The following is a 20,546-nucleotide window of genomic DNA, read 5'->3' as shown; positions in this document are numbered from 1 at the left end:
AGGGGTAGAGGCAGAGGGTGTTGGAGAGGGACAGAGGAGGATGTTGACGAAGAAAGGAGGGGGAAGTTGGGGTAGGGCCGAGGTGAAAGCGAGGGGGGAAGGAGCAAGGAAGAGAGAATGAGGAAGGAAGGAAGGGAGAATGAGGAAGGAAGGAAGGAAGGAAGGAAGGAAGGAAGGGAGAATGAGGAAGGAAGGAAGGAAGGAAGGAAGGAAGGAAGGAAGGGAGAATGAGGAAGGATGGAAGGAAGGAAGGAAGGAAGGAAGGAAGGAAGGGAGAATGAAGAAGGATGGAAGGAAGGAAGGGAGAATGAAGAAGGATGGAAGGAAGGAAGGAAGGAAGGAAGGAAGGAAGGGAGAATGAAGAAGGATGGCAGGAGAGAAAGGAAGGGAGAATGAAGAAGGATGGAAGGAGAGAAAGGAAGGAAGGAAAGAAGGTAAAGGTAAATGATTATTAGTAAGCAGGAAGGAAAGGGGAGGTGGAGTAGAAGGAACAGGAGGGGAGGATGCCCCCCCCACTTCCTTTGCACGGCGCCAATACACGTGGCGGCCTCTCGCCCCTTGTGTCATTGACTGGTTATTTCCACTCATTCATGTTATCCACACGATCAATATCATCACTTACCACAATAATTATATTCATTTTATTACCATTTTTACCGTTACTATTTTCCGTGTTGAAGTTTATACCGTCATTCTTTGTTACAGCTGTTACACTATACTAAGTGAGGACTAAGGGGAGTGCTCTCATAACAACTATGTTCTTAATGATTACAAATGAATGTGTGAACCGGTTATAACCCGTTACCCACCTGTAAAGCGGTTATAAAAAAAAAAAAAAAAAAAAAAAAAAATATTGACGCCCTTTTTGTATTCCTTGCTTTACCTTTTATCTGCTTTGTCAGTTTTTCTGTCTCTCCCTCCCTCCCTCCCTCCCTCCCTTCTTAAAATTCATTCCACGAACCTCTAAATTGGGGAGAGGGAAGAACAGGGGGAGGGGTAACGCCCACCTTACGGCGTATCAGCTGATCCATAATTCAAAGTTTAAGGTTGGGGGGGGGGGAGGCAAGGGGGGGATAGGTTACACCAGAAACATGGAAAACAAATGTACTTCTCCCTTTTATTCGCTTCCAGTAACAATTCAAATTCATATTAATTTTTAATCTACAAATATTCGGGAAAGACAACAAATACATCGCTGAAATCAATAAAAAAAAAGGAAAAATACAAATACATCGCTGAAATCAATAAAAATAAAAAGGAAAAAAAACGTGTTTGTTCATCGATACGTGTTTATTCATCAACGGGCCACATACCAGCGCCTCCACGTGGCCACGAACGCGCCCCAACCATCGCGTTACGACGACCTGCAGTCGCTCCCGAGATCGATGGGGCCACAGCCACGAAAAGGATCGCTGTCTGGCCTTCCGCGCGACAGCCGACGATGACGATGACGACGACGAGGCTGGACGGTGTGATCCGACCAAGAAAGCATCGGGAGTGAGTGAGTGTGTTGCCTAGACTTACTTTATGATATTCACGTTGGAACGAAATATTTACACACACACACAGATGGACACGCGCACACACACACACACACACACACACACACACACACACACAGAAAGGCAGGCAAGAAGACAGACAGAGACAGACAGTCAGACACACACACACACAATGTACAATGGAGTATAAAAAAAAAAAAAACGTCAGGAACCAGGAACCAAGAGATGCAAAATTCATCACTATCTATTCAATGGTGTCTACTGCAAATAACTTTACCCCCCCAATCCCCCTCCCCCCTCCCTTTCCCCCTAATACACTCGATACTATTCTCCCATTCTCACTGTCTCACCTTTCTGTCTTATCTTCCCTCTTCCCTTCCTTTTCTCTCTCGCCCTTCCCTCTCTCTTCCTTCCCTCTCCCCTTTTCCTCCATCTCCTACTCCTCCTACCCTTTCCCTTCCCTCCCTTCTCCTCCCCTTCCCCCTCCCACTCTCCCTCCTTCCCACCTCCGCGTAGTACAAATGATAAATATACACATGAATAAACTTTGTAAGGAGCGAAAAAGGGGGGAGGGGGAGAGAAAGATACGGGAAAAGATGGGGGCAAAAGAAACGTGCGAGAGGCAAGAAGAAAAGGGGAAAAAGGGAGTGGAGAAAAAGAAAAAAAAAGAAAAAGAAAAAGAAAGAGAAAAAGAGAAAGGAGAAAAGAGAGAAGAGTTGGGGGGAAAAAAATAATCAGTTCAAAAACATTAAAAAACGAAAACAGACCACAACAACCACACAAGCAACGACTCGCAAGAAACCACCGGAACCGCCGCCGGCCATTTAAATTTCCTCCAAGAATTGCTCAAAGAATTGCCCTAAAAAAAGAATTGAGGAATTGTTTTTTTCTTCTTTATCGGAAGGAGGGAAGGGAAAGGAAGGAAGGAAGGAAGGTGAGGGAAAAAAAGAAAAAGAAAGGAGGGAAGGCAAAGAAAAAGGAATGAATGAATAGAGGGAAGGAAGGAATGAATAAAATGAAGTAAGGGAGGGAGAGAAGGGAATAAATGCACAAATTAATGAATGAAGGACGGAGGGAAGGGAAAGAAAAAGAACGAATGAACGAACGAACGAATGAAGGAAGGAAGAGGGGGGTGAGGCAGGGAGGAAGGGTGCATGTAGAAGGATGGAGGAATGCGAGAATAAATAAATAGAAGGAAGAGGGAGAATGGAAGTAAGGAAGAAGGGAAGGAAATAATGACGGAACGAATGAAAGAATAGAAAAATAGAATAAAGGAAAGCAATAAGGAAGTATGGGATGATTGAAGGAAAGAGTGAGAATAGAGGAAAGGAAAAAGGAAAATAAAGAGGGGAAATAAAAAAAAGAAAGGAGACCTCGATAAAGAAGAAAAAAAAGTGATGAAATATAAAAATACAAAAATATTAAAGGAGAAGAGGAACGGGTTCACCAGGAATTTGTACCTCTGAGAAAGAACATGATGATACGAATAACTAAAATTTACAAAGAATGGAGAAGCTCTCGTTGTGACAGTAAAAAACTAACGAAAAAATAACAATACCGACGACACTGATAATGGCAAGGGTAACAACAACAATAATAACAACTAACAATAATAATAATAAATGATAACTGAATAATAATAAAGAAAAAAATAATAAAATAACACCATCACCACCGCCACCGCCAAGACGGACAAAGTAAAAACACCAAACAAATCCTCCAACAAAAACAACAACAACAACAACATGCCACACCAGGTCTCCCAGAAGCCTTGCATTCCTCGAACAGTGTCAACCCTGTGTCACACAACCAGCAACGAAGACCGTGCGGGGTGAGGGGGGGGGGTAGGGAAGGGGGAAGGGACGACCGGTGTGACGTGGCACTCCGTAATACACGTGGCACTCACTGACTCCCCCCCCCTCCCCCACCAAGATGTGCCAAATCGCTAGCGAGTACAACAGACAAAAATAAGGGAAAAGATAAATAAAAAAATAAGGAATAAGAGAAAGAGAATGACAACAAAAAATACAAGGATTATGAGGAAGACAATAACTAATATCACCAACAAGTACAGCAACAACAACCACATGACAAGAACAGCAACAACGACAGTAAGACGACATGCGGTGGAGATGGGGAGAGGGAGAGGGAGAGGGAGAGGGAGAGGGAGAGGGAGAGGGAGAGGGAGAGGGAGAGGGAGAGGGAGAGGGAGAGGGAGAGGGAGAGGGAGAGGAAGGGAGAGAGAGGGAGGGAGGGAGGGAGGGGGGGGGGAGGGGAGGGGAGGGGAGGGGAGGGGAGGGGAGGGGGGAGGGAGAGGGAGAGGGATAAAGGAATCCAGTAATCAATAAACTGATGAATACGGAATGAGCGGATATCGCCCAAGAAACCATGAATGGCGAAAACTAATGAATGGAAAAATGAACACATGATAAACCAGAACAAACGAAAGGCTACGAAGAAATCAACAGAGATTAAGGGTTGAAATGAAATGAAGGGGGGGGGGAGGTATTTAAATATAAACAAGAAATAAAATTAAAAAAACAGACGAAGAAAGATAACCATGTAAAGAGGAAAGAAAAGGGGGAAAATGAAAGAAAGAATAAAATGGGATTCAGGAAGAAGAAAGAAAAATATATCGCACCCATTTCTACACGTACACGCGCACACGAGCAGTATCCCAGGGGTGTCAAAACCCATTTCCACCGGCGGGTAAAAGCCCATAAAACAAGCACATGAGCCAGACAAGAAAAATGACAAACATACGACTCATCATGGGGGGGGGGGGATCAATACATCCATCTATCCCTCTGTTTATCTACACAACAAAAATCATCCTAAAACAAGAAAAACAAATAAAAATAAACATTAACAATAAAAATCAATAGTAAACAAAAACAATAATAATAATAAACAATAATACTAATCAAAACCATAAAAAAAAGAGCACGAGATCTCTCGAATCACGCCCAACGCAAGGCAAGGCAGAGGCACGAAGCGGCGCCCCCTGCAACTCGCGTGTCGGCCCGCATGGCTTGGTTTAACACCCCCCCCCCCCCACCCCAATATGGCTGGGTAAATGCGGTCACTGGAATGCGTACAACAAACCAATTAGGAGCGCTTGCTGCCTAAATAAGCGGTCCGACCTGGAAACCCTAAGAGGATTTCGTCAAGTGTCTCTTTGGGTACAAACTGCCATAGGAGGGAAATGAAAGGGAAAGAGGGAGGAAGAGGAGGGAGGAAGAGGAGGGAGGAAGAGGAGGGAGGAAGAGGAGGGAGGAAGAGGAGGGAGGAAGAGGAGGGAGGAAGAGGAGGGAGGAAGAGGAGGGAGGAAGAGGAGGGAGGAAGAGGAGGGAGGAAGAGGAGGGAGGAAGAGGAGGGAGGAAGAGGAGGGAGGAAGAGGAGGGAGGAAGAGGAGGGAGGAAGAGGAGGGAGGAAGAGGAGGGAGGAAGGCAGGGAATGAAAAGAAGGACAGGAAGACAGGAAGGAGGAAGAAGAGGAATTGGCAGGGAAAAGGGGGGGAAAGAAGTGGTAGGAGGGATGGGGGGGGGGGATAGGGCGAAGGACGGAGGGAGAAACAAGACTAAGAAGGACGGAGGAAGGAGGACGACTACGCAAAGCAACACCCTGTAAAATACACCCCCCCCCCCCGCCCTTAAAAAAATCCCGGCGACGCAACCGCAGCGCCCAACTGCCGTCGAACGCGCACCTGGCTCCATGACATTCCTGGCCGATGACGCAATCACGCTTGCATCACCGACGCCACTGTGATTGCTGCTGGCAATAACGCGCCTCCGATATGCAAAACGACGGTCATTATCGGACCGCGAAATGCAACGCGGCTCGGCCATTCTTCAAAACGGACCGAGACGTTCCTTGCGTAATTCAGAAGCCAGAGGTAACGGGTAATAAACAAAACAAATATATAAATAAATTAGACATAGATGAATAAAAATAGATACACTTGTATCCTGCCTATCAATAAACCTATCGGTTTTCCGAATACAAATACTAATAAATAACCGCAGAACTTTCTTTCAGTCTATCATATAAACTTTAATTTCTTCTCATTTTTCGTGTCTGAAAAAAAACAAAACAAAAAAACACCAATATAGGACACACAAAATTTCATTACTTGAATAAACAGTGACAAATACACAAGATCTTACCGACACCTGTTGGCCTTCGACGACAAAAAAAAAGTTAAAAAAGGTTATTCAATACCATATTTGTTGCTCTTGAAACATTATGAGTGATAATAAATCAGAGAGAGAGAGAGAGAGAGAGAGAGAGAGAGAGAGAAAAAAAAATAAACTAATCAAACAGAAAAAGCAGAAATACCTCATACAAAGTTCCCTCCCCCCTCCCCCCCTCCCTCCCTTCCCACCACGCCTTCCGCAACAAGCAAAACCCATATCACCCCCCCCCCCCCCTCCAGTGGCGCCCATGAAAACACCTGCTCGTCTCAATCGTCAACCGCGGCATAACTGCGTGTATTGATTCTCATGGAATGGGGGTGGGAATTAGGGAGGGAGGGTAAGGGTGACGGAGGAAGAGGGAGGGAGGGAGGGAGGGAGGGTAGGTAAAGGGTGACGGAGGAAGAGGGAGGGAGGGAGGGAGGGAGGGTAGGTAAAGGGTGACGGAGGAAGAGGGAGGGAGGGAGGGAGGGAGGGTAGGTAAAGGGTGACGGAGGAAGAGGGAGGGAGGGAGGGAGGGAGGGTAGGTAAAGGGTGACGGAGGAAGAGGGAGGGAGGGAGGGAGGGAGGGTAGGTAAAGGGTGACGGAGGAAGAGGGAGGGAGGGAGGGAGGGAGGGTAGGTAAAGGGTGACGGAGGAAGAGGGAGGGAGGGAGGGAGGGAGGGTAGGTAAAGGGTGACGGAGGAAGAGGGAGGGAGGGAGGGAGGGAGGGTAGGTAAAGGGTGACGGAGGAAGAGGGAGGGAGGGAGGGAGGGAGGGTAGGTAAAGGGTGACGGAGGAAGAGGGAGGGAGGGAGGGAGGGAGGGTAGGTAAAGGGTGACGGAGGAAGAGGGAGGGAGGGAGGGAGGGAGGGTAGGTAAAGGGTGACGGAGGAAGAGGGAGGGAGGGAGGGAGGGAGGGTAGGTAAAGGGTGACGGAGGAAGAGGGAGGGAGGGAGGGAGGGAGGGTAGGTAAAGGGTGACGGAGGAAGAGGGAGGGAGGGAGGGAGGGAGGGTAGGTAAAGGGTGACGGAGGAAGAGGGAGGGAGGGAGGGAGGGAGGGTAGGTAAAGGGTGACGGAGGAAGAGGGAGGGAGGGAGGGAGGGAGGGTAGGTAAAGGGTGACGGAGGAAGAGGGAGGGAGGGAGGGAGGGAGGGTAGGTAAAGGGTGACGGAGGAAGAGGGAGGGAGGGAGGGAGGGAGGGTAGGTAAAGGGTGACGGAGGAAGAGGGAGGGAGGGAGGGAGGGAGGGTAGGTAAAGGGTGACGGAGGAAGAGGGAGGGAGGGAGGAGGGAGGGTAGGTAAAGGGTGACGGAGGAAGAGGGAGGGAGGGAGGGAGGGAGGGTAGGTAAAGGGTGACAGAGGAAGAGGGAGGGAGGGAGGGGAGGTAAAGGGTGACGGAGGAAGAGGGAGGGAGGGAGGGTAGGTAAAGGGTGACGGAGGAAGAGGGAGGGAGGGAGGGTAGGTAAAGGGTGACGGGGGAAGAGGGAGGGAGGGAGGGTAGGTAAAGGGTGACGGAGGAAGAAGGAGGGAGGGAGGGAGGGTAGGTAAAGGGTGACGGAGGAAGAGGGAGGGAGGGAGGGAGGGTAGGTAAAGGGTGACGGAGGAAGAGGGAGGGAGGGAGGGAGGGTAGGTAAAGGGTGACGGAGGAAGAGGGAGGGAGGGAGGGAGGGTAGGTAAAGGGTGACGGAGGAAGAGGGAGGGAGGGAGGGAGGGTAGGTAAAGGGTGACGGAGGAAGAGGGAGGGAGGGAGGGAGGGTAGGTAAAGGGTGACGGAGGAAGAGGGAGGGAGGGAGGGAGGGTAGGTAAAGGGTGACGGAGGAAGAGGGAGGGAGGGAGGGAGGGTAGGTAAAGGGTGACGGAGGAAGAGGGAGGGAGGGAGGGAGGGTAGGTAAAGGGTGACGGAGGAAGAGGGAGGGAGGGAGGGAGGGTAGGTAAAGGGTGACGGAGGAAGAGGGAGGGAGGGAGGGTAGGTAAAGGGTGACGGAGGAAGAGGGAGGGAGGGAGGGTAGGTAAAGGGTAACGGAGGAAGAGGGAGGGAGGGAGGGTAGGTAAAGGGTGACGGAGGAAGAGGGAGGGAGGGAGGGTAGGTAAAGGGTGACGGAGGAAGAGGGAGGGAGGGAGGGTAGGTAAAGGGTGACGGAGGAAGAGGGAGGGAGGGAGGGTAGGTAAAGGGTGACGGAGGAAGAGGGAGGGAGGGAGGGTAGGTAAAGGGTGACGGAGGAAGAGGGAGGGAGGGAGGAGGGTAGGTAAAGGGTGACGGAGGAAGAGGGAGGGAGGGAGGGTAGGTAAAGGGTGACGGAGGAAGAGGGAGGGAGGGAGGGTAGGTAAAGGGTGACGGAGGAAGAGGGAGGGAGGGAGGGTAGGTAAAGGGTGACGGAGGAAGAGGGAGGGAGGGAGGGTAGGTAAAGGGTGACGGAGGAAGAGGGAGGGAGGGAGGGTAGGTAAAGGGTGACGGAGGAAGAGGGAGGGAGGGAGGGTAGGTAAAGGGTGACGGAGGAAGGGAAATAGGTTGGAAAGGGGGGATAGGAAAGGAGAAGGAATGGGGGAGAAGAAAGAGTTGAACATTCATACTCTTAAACCACAACCACAACCGCCCAGCGAAAGTTAGTACAACAAATAATATACAACAGAGTAATACACGAGAATTACAAAATAATAAACAAGCCATACCAAGCACACGAACTCAATCGCAAATTCTTATATAACCACGAAAGAAGCTTTTGACAAACGAATCGATATCTTGCGAGGGCGTAGGGCGTAGGGCGGGCGTGTCGCTCGTTCGGGAGGCTCTAGGTACGGGGCGGAATGCGGAGGAATTGGCGGACCGAAGGGGGGCAAGGGGAAGAAGGGGTGAGGGAGGAGGGGGGGGGGGAGGGAGGGAGAGTGAATTTGGTTATACCTCGATTCCTTCCTTCCTTCCTTCCTTCCTTCATTCATTCCTTCATTCCTTCCTTCATTCCTTCCTTCCTTCATTCCTTCCTTCCTTCATTCCTTCCTTCCTTCATTCCTTCATTCCTTCCTTCCTTCATTCCTTCCTTCATTCCTTCCTTCCTTCCTTCATTCCTTCCTTCCTTCCTTCATTCCTTCCTTCCTTCCTTCATTCCTTCCTTCCTTCCTTCATTCCTTCCTTCCTTCCTTCCTTCCTTCATTCCTTCATTCCTTCATTCCTTCCTTCCTTCATTCCTTCCTTCCTTCATTCCTTCATTCCTTCCTTCCTTCATTCCTTCCTTCCTTCATTCCTTCCTTCCTTCATTCATTCCTTCCTTCCTTCATTCATTCCTTCCTTCATTCATTCCTTCATTCATTCATTCCTTCCTTCATTAATTAATTAATTCATTCCTTCATTAATTAATTAATTCATTCCTTCATTAATTAATTCATTCCTTCATTCCCTTCCTCCCTTCCACATTCCCATGAAACCCATCGGAATTTTCCGGGCCGGGAGAGAGAAAAAAATCATAATCATTAAAACAAAAACAAAGTGCAAATGCATTCCTTTCGCCGACAATTGCAAAGTACCAAAATATAAATTAGAAACGAATACTAAAAAAAAAAAAAAAAATCACGATGAAACAAAAATCTTATCGTTCTCACACCAACGACAGAGCCCCACTTCGCGTCCAAACTTCCGAACTGCATCCTCGCCTTTCCCAAAACGGTTCGCGCCTTATAAAAAGAAAGATAAAAAAGGAAGTAACAAGAAAAACCAAAATAGAAAAAAAGAAAAAGTAAATGGGAAAAAAAAAAAATCGCAGTCAAGAAGCAGAAATACGAAGGGGGAAAGGGGGGGGGGGGAGGAGTCACCCGTTTACCAAGAGAGGCAATTTGCAGTAAAAGCGACCAAACAAACAAGCCACTGAATCCTCTCCTTATCAACGACAAAACTTGAAAAAAAGGAAATAAAAATAATCAAGAAATGTACAAAATTTCAAAAATCAACATACCATAAAAAAAAAAAAATCAAAACTGGGGGGAAATATCGATAATACGAAAGGACCCCACCAAATAAACAAACCACAAACAAACAAACAAATAAAGATACAAATGAATAATCCGGCAGGCGCCCACCCCCACCCCCCACCCCACTCCCATCCCCTCCTCTTCCCTTCCCACCGAGGCAGATAAGACAAATTAATCGGTTCAGATGACGATCGCGATTTCCTTCGATTTCCTCTCATCTCCCCCACTTCCATTTCTCTCTCGCTTCGAGGAAGAGGAAAGGATGGATAAAAGGGAGAGCCAGAGAGAGGAACAGGGGGAGAGAGAAGAGAAGAGAAGAGAAGAGAAGAGAAGAGAAGAGGGAAATGAGGCAAGTGGAGGAAGAGAGGAGGATAAGAGAGGAGAGAGTGAGGCCAAAGAAGCAACAATAGTCCTCGTCCAAGAAAAGAGAGAAAGAGAGAAAGGGAGAGAGAGAGAGAGAGAGAGAGAGAGAGAGAGAGAGAGAGAGAGAGAGAGAGAGAGAGAGAGAGAGAGAGAGAGAGAGAGAGAGAGAACTTAAATCCGCGCACGCAAAATAACAAAAAGACCGGAACCCGAGAAACAATGACGTCACCATTCACCTTTTGGCGCCGGCGATCACACGGACACTGACATTTTATATAACCGGACCCAAGAACGGCAGAAGAAAAGGGGGAGGGGGGAGGGGGGAGGGGGAGGAAGGAGGGGGGAAAGGGGAGGAAGGAGGGGGGAAAGGGGAGAATGGAGCAAAAATGTGAAACGGAAGGAAAAGGTTAAACCAGGAATAAAACAGGGGGAAAGGAGTGGAAATAGAAAGGACTGGAAAATGGAGAGAAGGGAACAGACGAATGGAAAGAAAAAAAGGGAGGGGTGGGGGAAGGGAAAGGAATGAAAGGAGAGAGGGAGAATGGAAAAGGAACAAATAGCTATCTATCTATCGATTACATACATTACATACATACACACACACGTAAATATAAGGGAGGCACATTTCTCTCCCCTCCAGTCTCTGGTCTCGTCCTAATATATTCACAAACCAACATAATACAGAAAAAAAACAGGAATAATCACAGTAATAATAATACAAAACTGCTTTCGTAACGACTGCAAAATACCAACCTGTAACCCTGCCAATTGCACTGGCAGTAGCAACAAAGATAACAGTAATAAACACAGCGTTGCACAATGAAATATCGTCAAATCATGCCTATTCATGACCCACCTCGCCTGCAGAACCTCATTATCATACACGACATCGAACAAAACAACAGAAGCTCTATCAACCTTGGCTCTCCAGCCCGAAGATTACACAAGCAAAGAAATAAAGCTCTAGTCGTAATATTATTCGTTACAGTGATGACGCCGACAATGATAATAAAGAATAAAAATAAAAATCGTAATAATAATAATAATAGCAAAATAACCTTAATAATAAACATTTAAGTAAAATAATACAAGCAAATCCTGTAAAACTATGAAAATAAGGATAGGTAAATCAGACATACCTTTTGGGGCGGGGGATCTAGACAACATCGAGCTCTTAACATCGAGCTCTCTCTCTCTTTTTTTTTTACACATATCTTGCTTCCAAATCGATCAGCAACCATTAAAGCTATTCCGAGCCAGCCCCTCAAAAGAACATTTTCTTCACATAATACAATATACAACAACAATAATAATAAATTGCCCTAAGTACCCAACCCCTTCCCCCCCGCCCTCCCCTTCCTATTGTGTCGCCATTTATCAGCCACACCAGACACTATGGAGATCAGTGCCTGTAGACAGTGCCATCCCCCGCAGTGCCAGCGCGTGTCAGACTGGCCCGGTGCCTCCACTTAATCGATGGCGGGTCTGCTTTGTTTAGATTCGGATGGGAAGCAGAAGAGAGACGAGGAGAAGGATACAAGGTATGGAGGATCGTGATGAAAGAAGGGAAAGGAGTGATTGGGAGTAGAGAATGAGGATGGAGGTGAGACTGGGAAGGAGAGGGAGATTGGGGAAGAGAGAGAGAGAGAGAGAGAGAGAGAGAGAGAGAGAGAGAGAGAGAGAGAGAGAGAGAGAGAGAGAGAGAGAGAGAGAGAGAGGAGAGAGAGAGAGAGAGAGAGAGAGAGAGAGAGAGAGAGAGAGAGAGAGGGAGAGAGAGAGGGAGAGAGAGAGGGAGAGAGAGAGGGAGAGAGAGAGGGAGAGAGAGAGGGAGAGAGAGAGGGAGAGAGAGAGGGGGAGAGAGAGGGAGAGAGAGAGGGAGAGAGAGAGGGAGAGAGAGAGGGAGAGAGAGAGGGAGAGAGAGAGGGAGAGAGAGAGGGAGAGAGAGAGGGAGAGAGAGAGGGAGAGAGAGAGGGAGAGAGAGAGGGAGAGAGAGAGGGAGAGAGAGAGGGAGAGAGAGAGGGAGAGAGAGAGGGAGAGAGAGAGGGAGAGAGAGAGGGAGAGAGAGAGGGAGAGAGAGAGGGAGAGAGAGAGGGAGAGAGAGAGGGAGAGAGAGAGGGGAGAGAGAGAGGGAGGGAGAGAGGGAGAGAGAGAGGGAGAGAGAGAGGGAGAGAGAGAGGGAGAGAGAGAGGGAGAGAGAGAGGGAGAGAGAGAGGGAGAGAGAGAGGGAGAGAGAGAGGGAGAGAGAGAGAGAGAGAGAGAGAGAGGAGAGAGAGAGAGAGAGAGAGAGAGAGAGAGAGAGAGAGAGAGAGAGAGAGAGAGAGAGAGAGAGAGAGAGAGAGAGAGAGGGGGTTGGAGGGGAGAGGGTGGTGGTGTTGGTGGTGGGTGGTGGTGTTGGTGGTGGGTGGTGGTAGTGGTGGTGGGAAAAGAGGAGGAAAACTGAATAAGGGCAGAAAGAAAAGCGGGTAAGGAAGAAAATACTGGAATTGAAGAAAAGGGAGGCAAAAAGGAAAAGAAAAAGAAAGTTAAAGACGAGAGAGAAAAATGAGAAAAGGAATTCGAGACGAGACCATTACCTCGAGCCATGAAAACAAGTAATAATAGCTAAAAAAAAGAGAGGAGATAAAGAAACAGACGAAAGACCGGAGAAAGAACCCCCCCAAGTGAAGCCAGACTGATATGATCCTCACGTAACCTCAGCCCCCCCCCACCCCCCCAACCCTTTCCCCATGCTCCCCTAGCTCGACAACCCCCACCACAAAGCCCGTGCACCTGCTGCTCTACTCTCGACATGGTAGGGGAGTCGAGCGCGCGCTCTCTCTCTCTCTCTCTCTCTCTCTCTCTCTCTCTCTCTCTCTCTCTCTCTCTCTCTCTCTCTTGCACAACCAGGGAAAAAAATAAAACAGGCTAACTCGTGCTTCCAAAAAACGCCAATTCGACAAGTAAAAAATATAAGAAAACTAAGAATATAAATATAAGAAAACTAAGAATAGACCTAACAAAACGAACAAGCACCCCCCCCCCCCTCGTAAAACTACAACCATCGCTCATGCAAGTCTCTAAGAACGTCACTTAAGTGCTTGCTTCTCCCACTGCAGGGGGGGGGGGGGTAGAGAGCAAGGAGAAAAAGAAAAGCGTATGATAACGATAAATAGATAGCGAGAGTCTAGAGACCGAGATGGAGAAGAAACTAAAGGAAAAGGCGGAGAGAGAGACTCGAAGATGAAAGAACTCGCAGGATAATTATAGTCCAACAAAGAAAGAAGAAAAAGGGAGGAGGAAAGAGCGAAGACGAATAAATCCACCCGATTCCCCTAGCGACACAACACGTCACAAACACGTCACAGCAACGCATCGATTAGCGGACAACGGCAGGCAAACATTACTAATTCAGCGTCCAAGAATGCACTTCGAGCGAATTTCCTCTGCATTGGCACAAACGCTTACCAAGAACGCAATCAATCTACCAGAAGGAGAGAACTCTTTAAATCTATCATCATCAGTATCACTTAGTTATTGTCATTATCCTTCTTTTTATTATTATTATCTTTTTTATCATTGCTATCGCTGTTTTATCATCAATATTATTATGAAAATATCGAAGATTTAAACAAGTTCTTATCCCAAACAATAAAGGTCTATTCTGCAAACTGATTCGTGTATAAAAAAAAAAAAAAAAATCAATTTACACATTGAAGTAAATCAAACAAAAAAACAAAAAATGCGGCCGTGTATCTCACTCCTTGCCGGGAAGGTAAGGCGAGAGGAGGAGGAGGAGGAGGAAGGGGGGGGGGGGCGGCGAGGAGCAGCAGACACCACGTGCCTTCATGGAGTACTACAACTCCCCCCCCCCCCTTCCCCCTCTCTTCCTCTACCCTCCCCTTCCTCTAAACCTGAGCAAAAGGCCTGAATGAACTGGGCCGAAATGGTTATTTATATCCTCTGTCTCTTGCAGGAATTTGTTGTGGGGAGGATTATGACAGAGAGAGAGAGAGAGAGAGAGAGAGAGAGAGAGAGAGAGAGAGAGAGAGAGAATGGAGATCGATAGCCAAGGAGAGGCGATATGGGGGTGGGGAGGCATGCAATAGGTGAGCAACACACCAACTTTACGTCTAGCCCGAGAGCGACTCACGCAGCGACGGTGCGCAAGGAGAGGAAGGAGGAGAAGCGGGGAAAGCGGAAGAAAGAAGAGAGTAAAGAGTAAAGAGGAAAGTAGAGAGTAAAGAGTAAAGAGGAAAGAGGAAAGTAGAGAGTAAAGAAGAAAGTAGAGAGTAAAGAAGAAAGTAGAGAGTAAAGAGGAAAGTAGAGAGTAAAGAGGAAAGTAGAGAGTAAAGAGGAAAGTAGAGAGTAAAGAAGAAAATAGAGAGTAAAGAAGAAAGTAGAGAGTAAAGAAGAAAGTAGAGAGTAAAGAGAGTAGGGGGTAGGAAAAGGAGGATGAAAAGAGAAAGAGGGCAGGGAGGAAGAAAGGGCGTGAGAAAGCAAGAGTAAGGAATAAAGGGTAGGGGAGGGTGTGAGGAGTAAAAGGAGTAAAAGGCAGAGAGGTAGAGTGAAAAAAGGGCGAGAGCTCTCTTTACCAATCTCCTTCACTCTCTCGACAGTGAAAGAAAGAAAGAAAGAAAGAAAGAAAGAAAGAGAAGCGAAGAGTGAGAAATGGGGAGATAACTCACGAATAACAATGAAGAAAGCCGTGTATACGAAAACTAACACCAGCATATCAACCGAAATCATAATCAAAACCGACTGCGGCAACGATGATTTCAAACAGTGTTTAAAAGACACGCCGTGATTTTCAAGAACAAGTCGTACTCGCATTCATATACTTCAAAAACTGCAGCGATCAATTTTGATGGACGGGGCAATGACATGTCAAAAATCGCCGCGCCCTCAGCAATGACGCTCCGGCAAAGGCAAACTCATCTCTACGTTTAATCCAGCGAGAGGAGCTTGGACCGACTGCATGTTTACCTTGGCTTGGACTGGTTACTGATGAACACTAAACGGACAGCGACGTCTGCGTGTTCCAGCCTGTCAGAACATGTATGGCGGAGATCTTTGGGTGGCCTTTGCCGGAGCGCCGGTCGACCAGTAAAGGAAGCGTGGGAAGAGGAAGAGGAAGAAGTAGAAGAGGAGGAGAAATTCTCGAAATCGAACAAGTTTCGCAATTCTCTCAAACCCATCCCCTTCCTCCCCCCCCCCCCCGTGGCCCTCTTACCCATGCTTCATCATCCCCCATGAAGCCCTACCTCCCCCCCCCCCCCCCCAATGTCCCTCATACTTCCTTCCTCCACCCCTAAGTTACTCCTATCCCCTTCCTCTTCTCCACGTCACCCTAGCCAGCATTATGGGGGAAATGGGGGGAAGGGGGGAGGGGAGGTAAAAAAAAAAAAAAAAAAAAAAAAAAAAAAAAAAAAACATGCGTATCACTGGCATGGGAAGGAAAACGCCATTATTCATGCCGCCATACTTCGCGAATGGCAAGGTACGCACTCAATGTTGTGTCCACATTCCTGGGAGGGGAGGGAGGGGAGGATTGGAGGAGGGTGGAGGGGAGGGAGGGTAGGAGGGGAGAGTAGGAGGGTGGAGAGGAGGGAGGGAGAGACGAAAAGAAGGTAGGGAGGGGGGGGGCGAAAGGAGGATAGGAAGGAGGCGGGGGGGCGAAAGGAGGATAGGAAGGAGGGGGGGGGGGGCCGAAAGGAGGATTGGAGGAAGGGAAGAGGAGGATAGGAAGGAAGGAGGGAGAGGAGGGAGGGGGGGGGGAGGACGAAAGGAAGGTAGAAGGGAGAGAGAGGAAGACCGGGGGATGGGGTAAAAGGATAGTGGGAAGGAGGGAAAGAGGAGAGAAAGGTAGGGAGCGAAGGAAATGAGGGTAGGGAGGGAGGGAGGGATGTTAAGGATGTAAAAGGAAGGAAGGAGGAATGAAGGGAAGAAAGATAGGAGAAATACACAAGGCAAACAAGAGACCAGGAAAAGGATAAGTCATAAAAATGATAAACAAAGGACAAAGAGATAAAAGCTCGCAAACTGCATACCGAACCTGCAACCTTGCAATCCGGTCATTTGCACACAAGAAATCGCCCCTTCTACCCGATAACTATCAATTATCTGCAATTTGCAACGTATTCCTCTCCCGTGTCCATACTCACTGTCTCCGTGTTCTAGAATTCTCCACCAGTATTGCCTCTCACCTTGTTCATCACCTGTTGAGGAAGAGAAAGAAGACAATAAGCAAAGGTACAATAATGAGGAAAAAAAGAGCAAAAGACAATAATAACGGTAATAAAGTTGATTAATAAGAACGATGTGATAAATACAAAATATATACAAATAAATTAACAAAGATGATAAAAATCAAATATGTAAATAAAATAATAACGATAACAAGGATAAATAGAAAGAAATGACAAAGAAAAAGAAAAAAACAGGAACAAAAAAAAAAAAAAAAACGAAAAAAAACCGCACAAAGACAGAACAATCATTGAGAATTGAACAAGAACAGCCCCTTTGAAAGACAGAGCACGCCACTAGCAATAGGAGAACATTCTAGAACGCTTTCCGAGAGGACGGCCGATTCCAGATCAATAATTCCCTGGTTACGTTTTATTTTCTCAAGTCAAATAATAATAATAATAATAATTATAATAATGGAATTTAATGCAAAAAGATGGTTATTAATATTTTTTTTTTTTATTGTTGAAGGGAGGTTTGTTGTTCTGTGCGCTTTGTTTGTTTGTTTGTTTCACTGATCACAATGAAATTAAATGAAAAAGGAAAAAAAAAAAAAAACGGTTGTTGTGGCTACAAGAAAATGGTTTGTTTGTTTGTTTTCATAATTAAAGGGAATGCTCTCTCGTTTGCCGCGTTTGTTTGTTTGTTTCTCTGTTTTGCTTGTTTGAAACCACCTCGTCGCGTCTAAACTACCGCTTGATAGATGGAATTGCTCGTTTATAAATAGTTCGTTTTTATTAACTTCTCATAAAACAGTAATTTTCGTGGTTAAAAGCTAGTTTGAAATTACACCGACTGTTGTGAATAAGGAGAGAGAAAAAACCAAAACAAAAAACACGCATTACTGCACAGATTTTTTTTTTTTATTGAACGAAAATATTTGGCCAGATAATACGGCGCAAATTATAAATGGAATAAAAAAAAAATTCTACAAAATAGATTGGTAATGATTTGATAAATAATTGAAATACGTTCTTAAATATTCTGATTTACTCTCAAACTCTTTTTGATGGAAAGTTCAACTATTTTCTCTTCAATAGAAAAGGAATCGATGTTGCACCAAGTTGCAGAATTCTCGAAAAATCGATCTTTATAAGAGAGAAAAAAATAATAATAAAACGGTAAGCGGTAAGGACACGTAAAATACCTTTGACGCGAATTGATAATTGCAAATCAATGCCTTATTTTCAACATAAAGAAAGTACCGAGAATAATTTACTTAAACTTAAAACGTGTTTATGAGAAATCCAAATATAATTGCAATTTATCCCCCACTAAAACTTCAAAAACACCCGCAGACCATTCCAGGAAAGGCGAATCACGCACTAAGTCCATTCTGACAAAATAGTCTCAAGACATACCGCGGGGTTGGATTCCAGAGGCAGCCAGCGAACCATGTTGGAAGTTGTTTTAAAGGCGACGTGAAAGGCGGAGACAAAGGACTTTTCTCGATGACGACCGGCACCGTACTGGCGTCTGGAAGGCGTCGCTTATTCTACCAAACTCGGTTGTCATGCTCCCCGGTGTCCGATTCCTTTGGTTTAAGGTACGAGCCGATTCATTTCGAGGGCTTTGGGGATTTTGTGTTTATCTTTGGTTGTTGGATTTGGATTCTTGTGTTGATAGTTAAGTTATTTATTTGTTTTTGTGGTGTTTGCAGAAAATGGTTTGCGTTAGTTGTAATTTTACAAAAAGGTAGTGACCGAACGAAATTGAGGTTGCTGGCACAAAGAAATTCCTTGTTGAAATAATTCGCAGTTTGCAACATCGGTGAATATATTGTTTTTATAAGTTATATGACATATATAGATTGATTAATATTATCTATAGTGCTCTTTTCCATAACTCTGTATTAGTAAAACTGAAACAGGAAACGTTGTTTACACTTGAGAAATATGCTACTATGGGTTACGGTAGGTACTAAGACCTCTGGATATCTTTTGGCTTCCTTATGCTAATTACTTGTGAAAACTCTGTTTGGTATGTAAGCTTCATTTTACAAATACATGATTCACCGCCCATGTGTGCAAAAAAAATATATTAGGACTGCGCACTCTTTAATTTTTCACCCATGACTTATAACTCAAAAGAAAAGCATTCATTCCTAAGTGTAACTATACGTCTCAAATGTGACTAAGATTCCTCACACTCCCCTCAAAATATACCAAACGTCACTCATAGAAAATACCGAAAAATCACACAATACCAAAAAATCATGGCACAAAGGCATATGGTAATTGTTATAACGAATAGATAGAGTAAATAAGAAGTAAACAAGGATCAGCTGATGTACGAAGAATCAGCTGATCCCTTCCCGTTCAGTGTGTAAGCGACCATCAAGGGAGGAGGACAGTGCAAGGGATTTTGGATTGTTATTTCGTGATTTAACATGCTCTAACAGGTATGGCCGTCTTTTATGTTTCCTAGATTTAGTTAAAGCCATATTCCATCACCTGAGTCGTGTACATTAATGGATAAAGGCGTTCTTCGGACATGTTTGCGTTTAGAGAGGAAATTTTGACTGTGGCTTTCAAGAGTCAAGGGCAAAGAACTTTCGGGTGTGAAATTGTCTTTATATTTTGGCTTTTAACGAGAGCACTTTTCCGATTGTGATTTATGGGATTAGTCTGTATTGAAAGGGAGTGGTTTAAATGACTGACGGTAGATAGCTGTTAGTCATTGAGTAGCCTTTGACAGCTTGTCACTTAATTGGGAAGGCGATTAATATCTTTGGATCAGAATGAGAAGTTATGAGAATCTATAATTACATGTAAATTCCTTATGTGTGATAGGTTTGTCAGTAATGACTTGATTATTTAACTTGACAGGTTGGTGTTATTAGTAGTGATTTATTTGTTTGTATTATTTCTGTTAGGTTGCTGTTCAGAATTTAAACAAATAATGACTGAAGAATGGAACAAAAAAAGCTTTTCAGCATTGGTAAATGTTTCAAAGACACTGGCCTACCACTGACTTGTTTACTTTCCACACCTGTTGGCATCCCACTAAAGAACTAAAGCACCTCAGTACGTATATTCTGGCACAATAGAAGCTGGCCTGCTTCCTGGTATGATAATAAATTCCTAGGAAGGTCAATAAACCCAATCTTGCTACAATATTTTTAATGTAGGTCTATTGGTCTTTCTCTTGTAGGAAGTGCAGAGGCTGCGGTAAAGGCTTAATACAGTGCCATTACCATGCTGTACTTGTAGATTGTATGCAGAAGTTGGAATATAATTGTGAGAAAAAAATATATTTAGAAAGTTACTTTTGCTGTCTTCTAAGCATATATATGTTGATTTTTTTTTTATTTTTTTATCAGAGAGTGATTATACAATTATGAATTAGCAACAGTAAAATCTGTGTGACGTTCATTTTACATTGGTGTTCTTGTTTTTGGAGGATCAAAACACATATTATTATTATTATGGGTACAGTGATATTTCAGATAATTTTGAACACTCTAGGTAATAGATGTGAAACCTTAAACACCGATACTCTAACTTTACGTAAGTTATATATAAGTTATAAAGGTTATATAGGTCATATATGTGTGTGTATATATATATATATATATATATATATATATATATATATATATATATATATATATACATATACATATACATACATATTTCTTTCTGTATTTAATATATATGTTTATTTATATATATAAGTATATATATATATATATATATATATATATATATATATATATATACCGGTATATATATGTTATATATATAATTTTTTTTTTCTTTCTTTCTTTCTTTTTTTCTTTTTTTTTGCAACTGTGGGAATGGGATAGTCAGTAGGTTAACCCATTTGACATGGATGGCAAGAATACATGCCATGTATGCCATAATATAAGTTTATCTATTGTCTTTACAAATAGATGGCTAAAAGTGCTTAGTTACCAAAGGAATCAGTTATCATATATCTGTGTGTGTGTGTGTTTGTGTGTGTGTGTGTGTGTGTGTGTGTGTGTGTGTGTGTGTGTGTGTGTGTGTGTGTGTGTGTGTGTGTGTGTGTGTGTGTGTGTGTGTGTGTGTGTGTGTTTGTATTTGTGTTTATATTTATGTTTGTGTTTGTTTGTTCATGCATTAATTAATTAATTAATTGATTAATTAATTAATTCATTCATTCATTCATTCATTCATTCATTCATTCATTCATTCATTCAAGTGTATAAATAAAGTGGAAATATAGAATTGGTCATTTTAATTTTATGAAAAATTGATACAAAGCATGTGACAATTGAAGATATTGTATTTATTTGTTATCATTATTTTCATCATCATCATCATTAGCATTATCATTTCTAAT

At 44.7% G+C, this 20,546-nt stretch overlaps 1 protein-coding gene across 1 annotated transcript in view; it reads right to left on the bottom strand.

The window, feature by feature from the left end:
* LOC125040026 (ubiquitin carboxyl-terminal hydrolase isozyme L3-like) overlaps positions 1 to 17,724 on the bottom strand; it is a 37,835-nt gene extending 20,111 nt beyond the window's left edge. The window contains exons 1-2 of the mRNA XM_047634446.1: positions 17,582 to 17,724; positions 16,181 to 16,192 (exon numbers count right to left, since the gene is read on the bottom strand). Coding sequence (XP_047490402.1) covers positions 16,181 to 16,192; positions 17,582 to 17,617 — 48 coding nt within the window. The 5' untranslated portion in view covers positions 17,618 to 17,724. The remainder of the gene's footprint in view (positions 1 to 16,180; positions 16,193 to 17,581) is intronic.
* Positions 17,725 to 20,546: the final 2,822 nt, after the last annotated feature.

This window comes from Penaeus chinensis, chromosome 28, assembly GCF_019202785.1.
Source record: "Penaeus chinensis breed Huanghai No. 1 chromosome 28, ASM1920278v2, whole genome shotgun sequence".
In the NCBI taxonomy this organism is placed as follows: domain Eukaryota; kingdom Metazoa; phylum Arthropoda; class Malacostraca; order Decapoda; family Penaeidae; genus Penaeus; species Penaeus chinensis.
The sequence above is the reverse complement of the archived record's forward strand: the minus strand, read 5'-3'. Positions and strand labels throughout refer to the sequence as shown.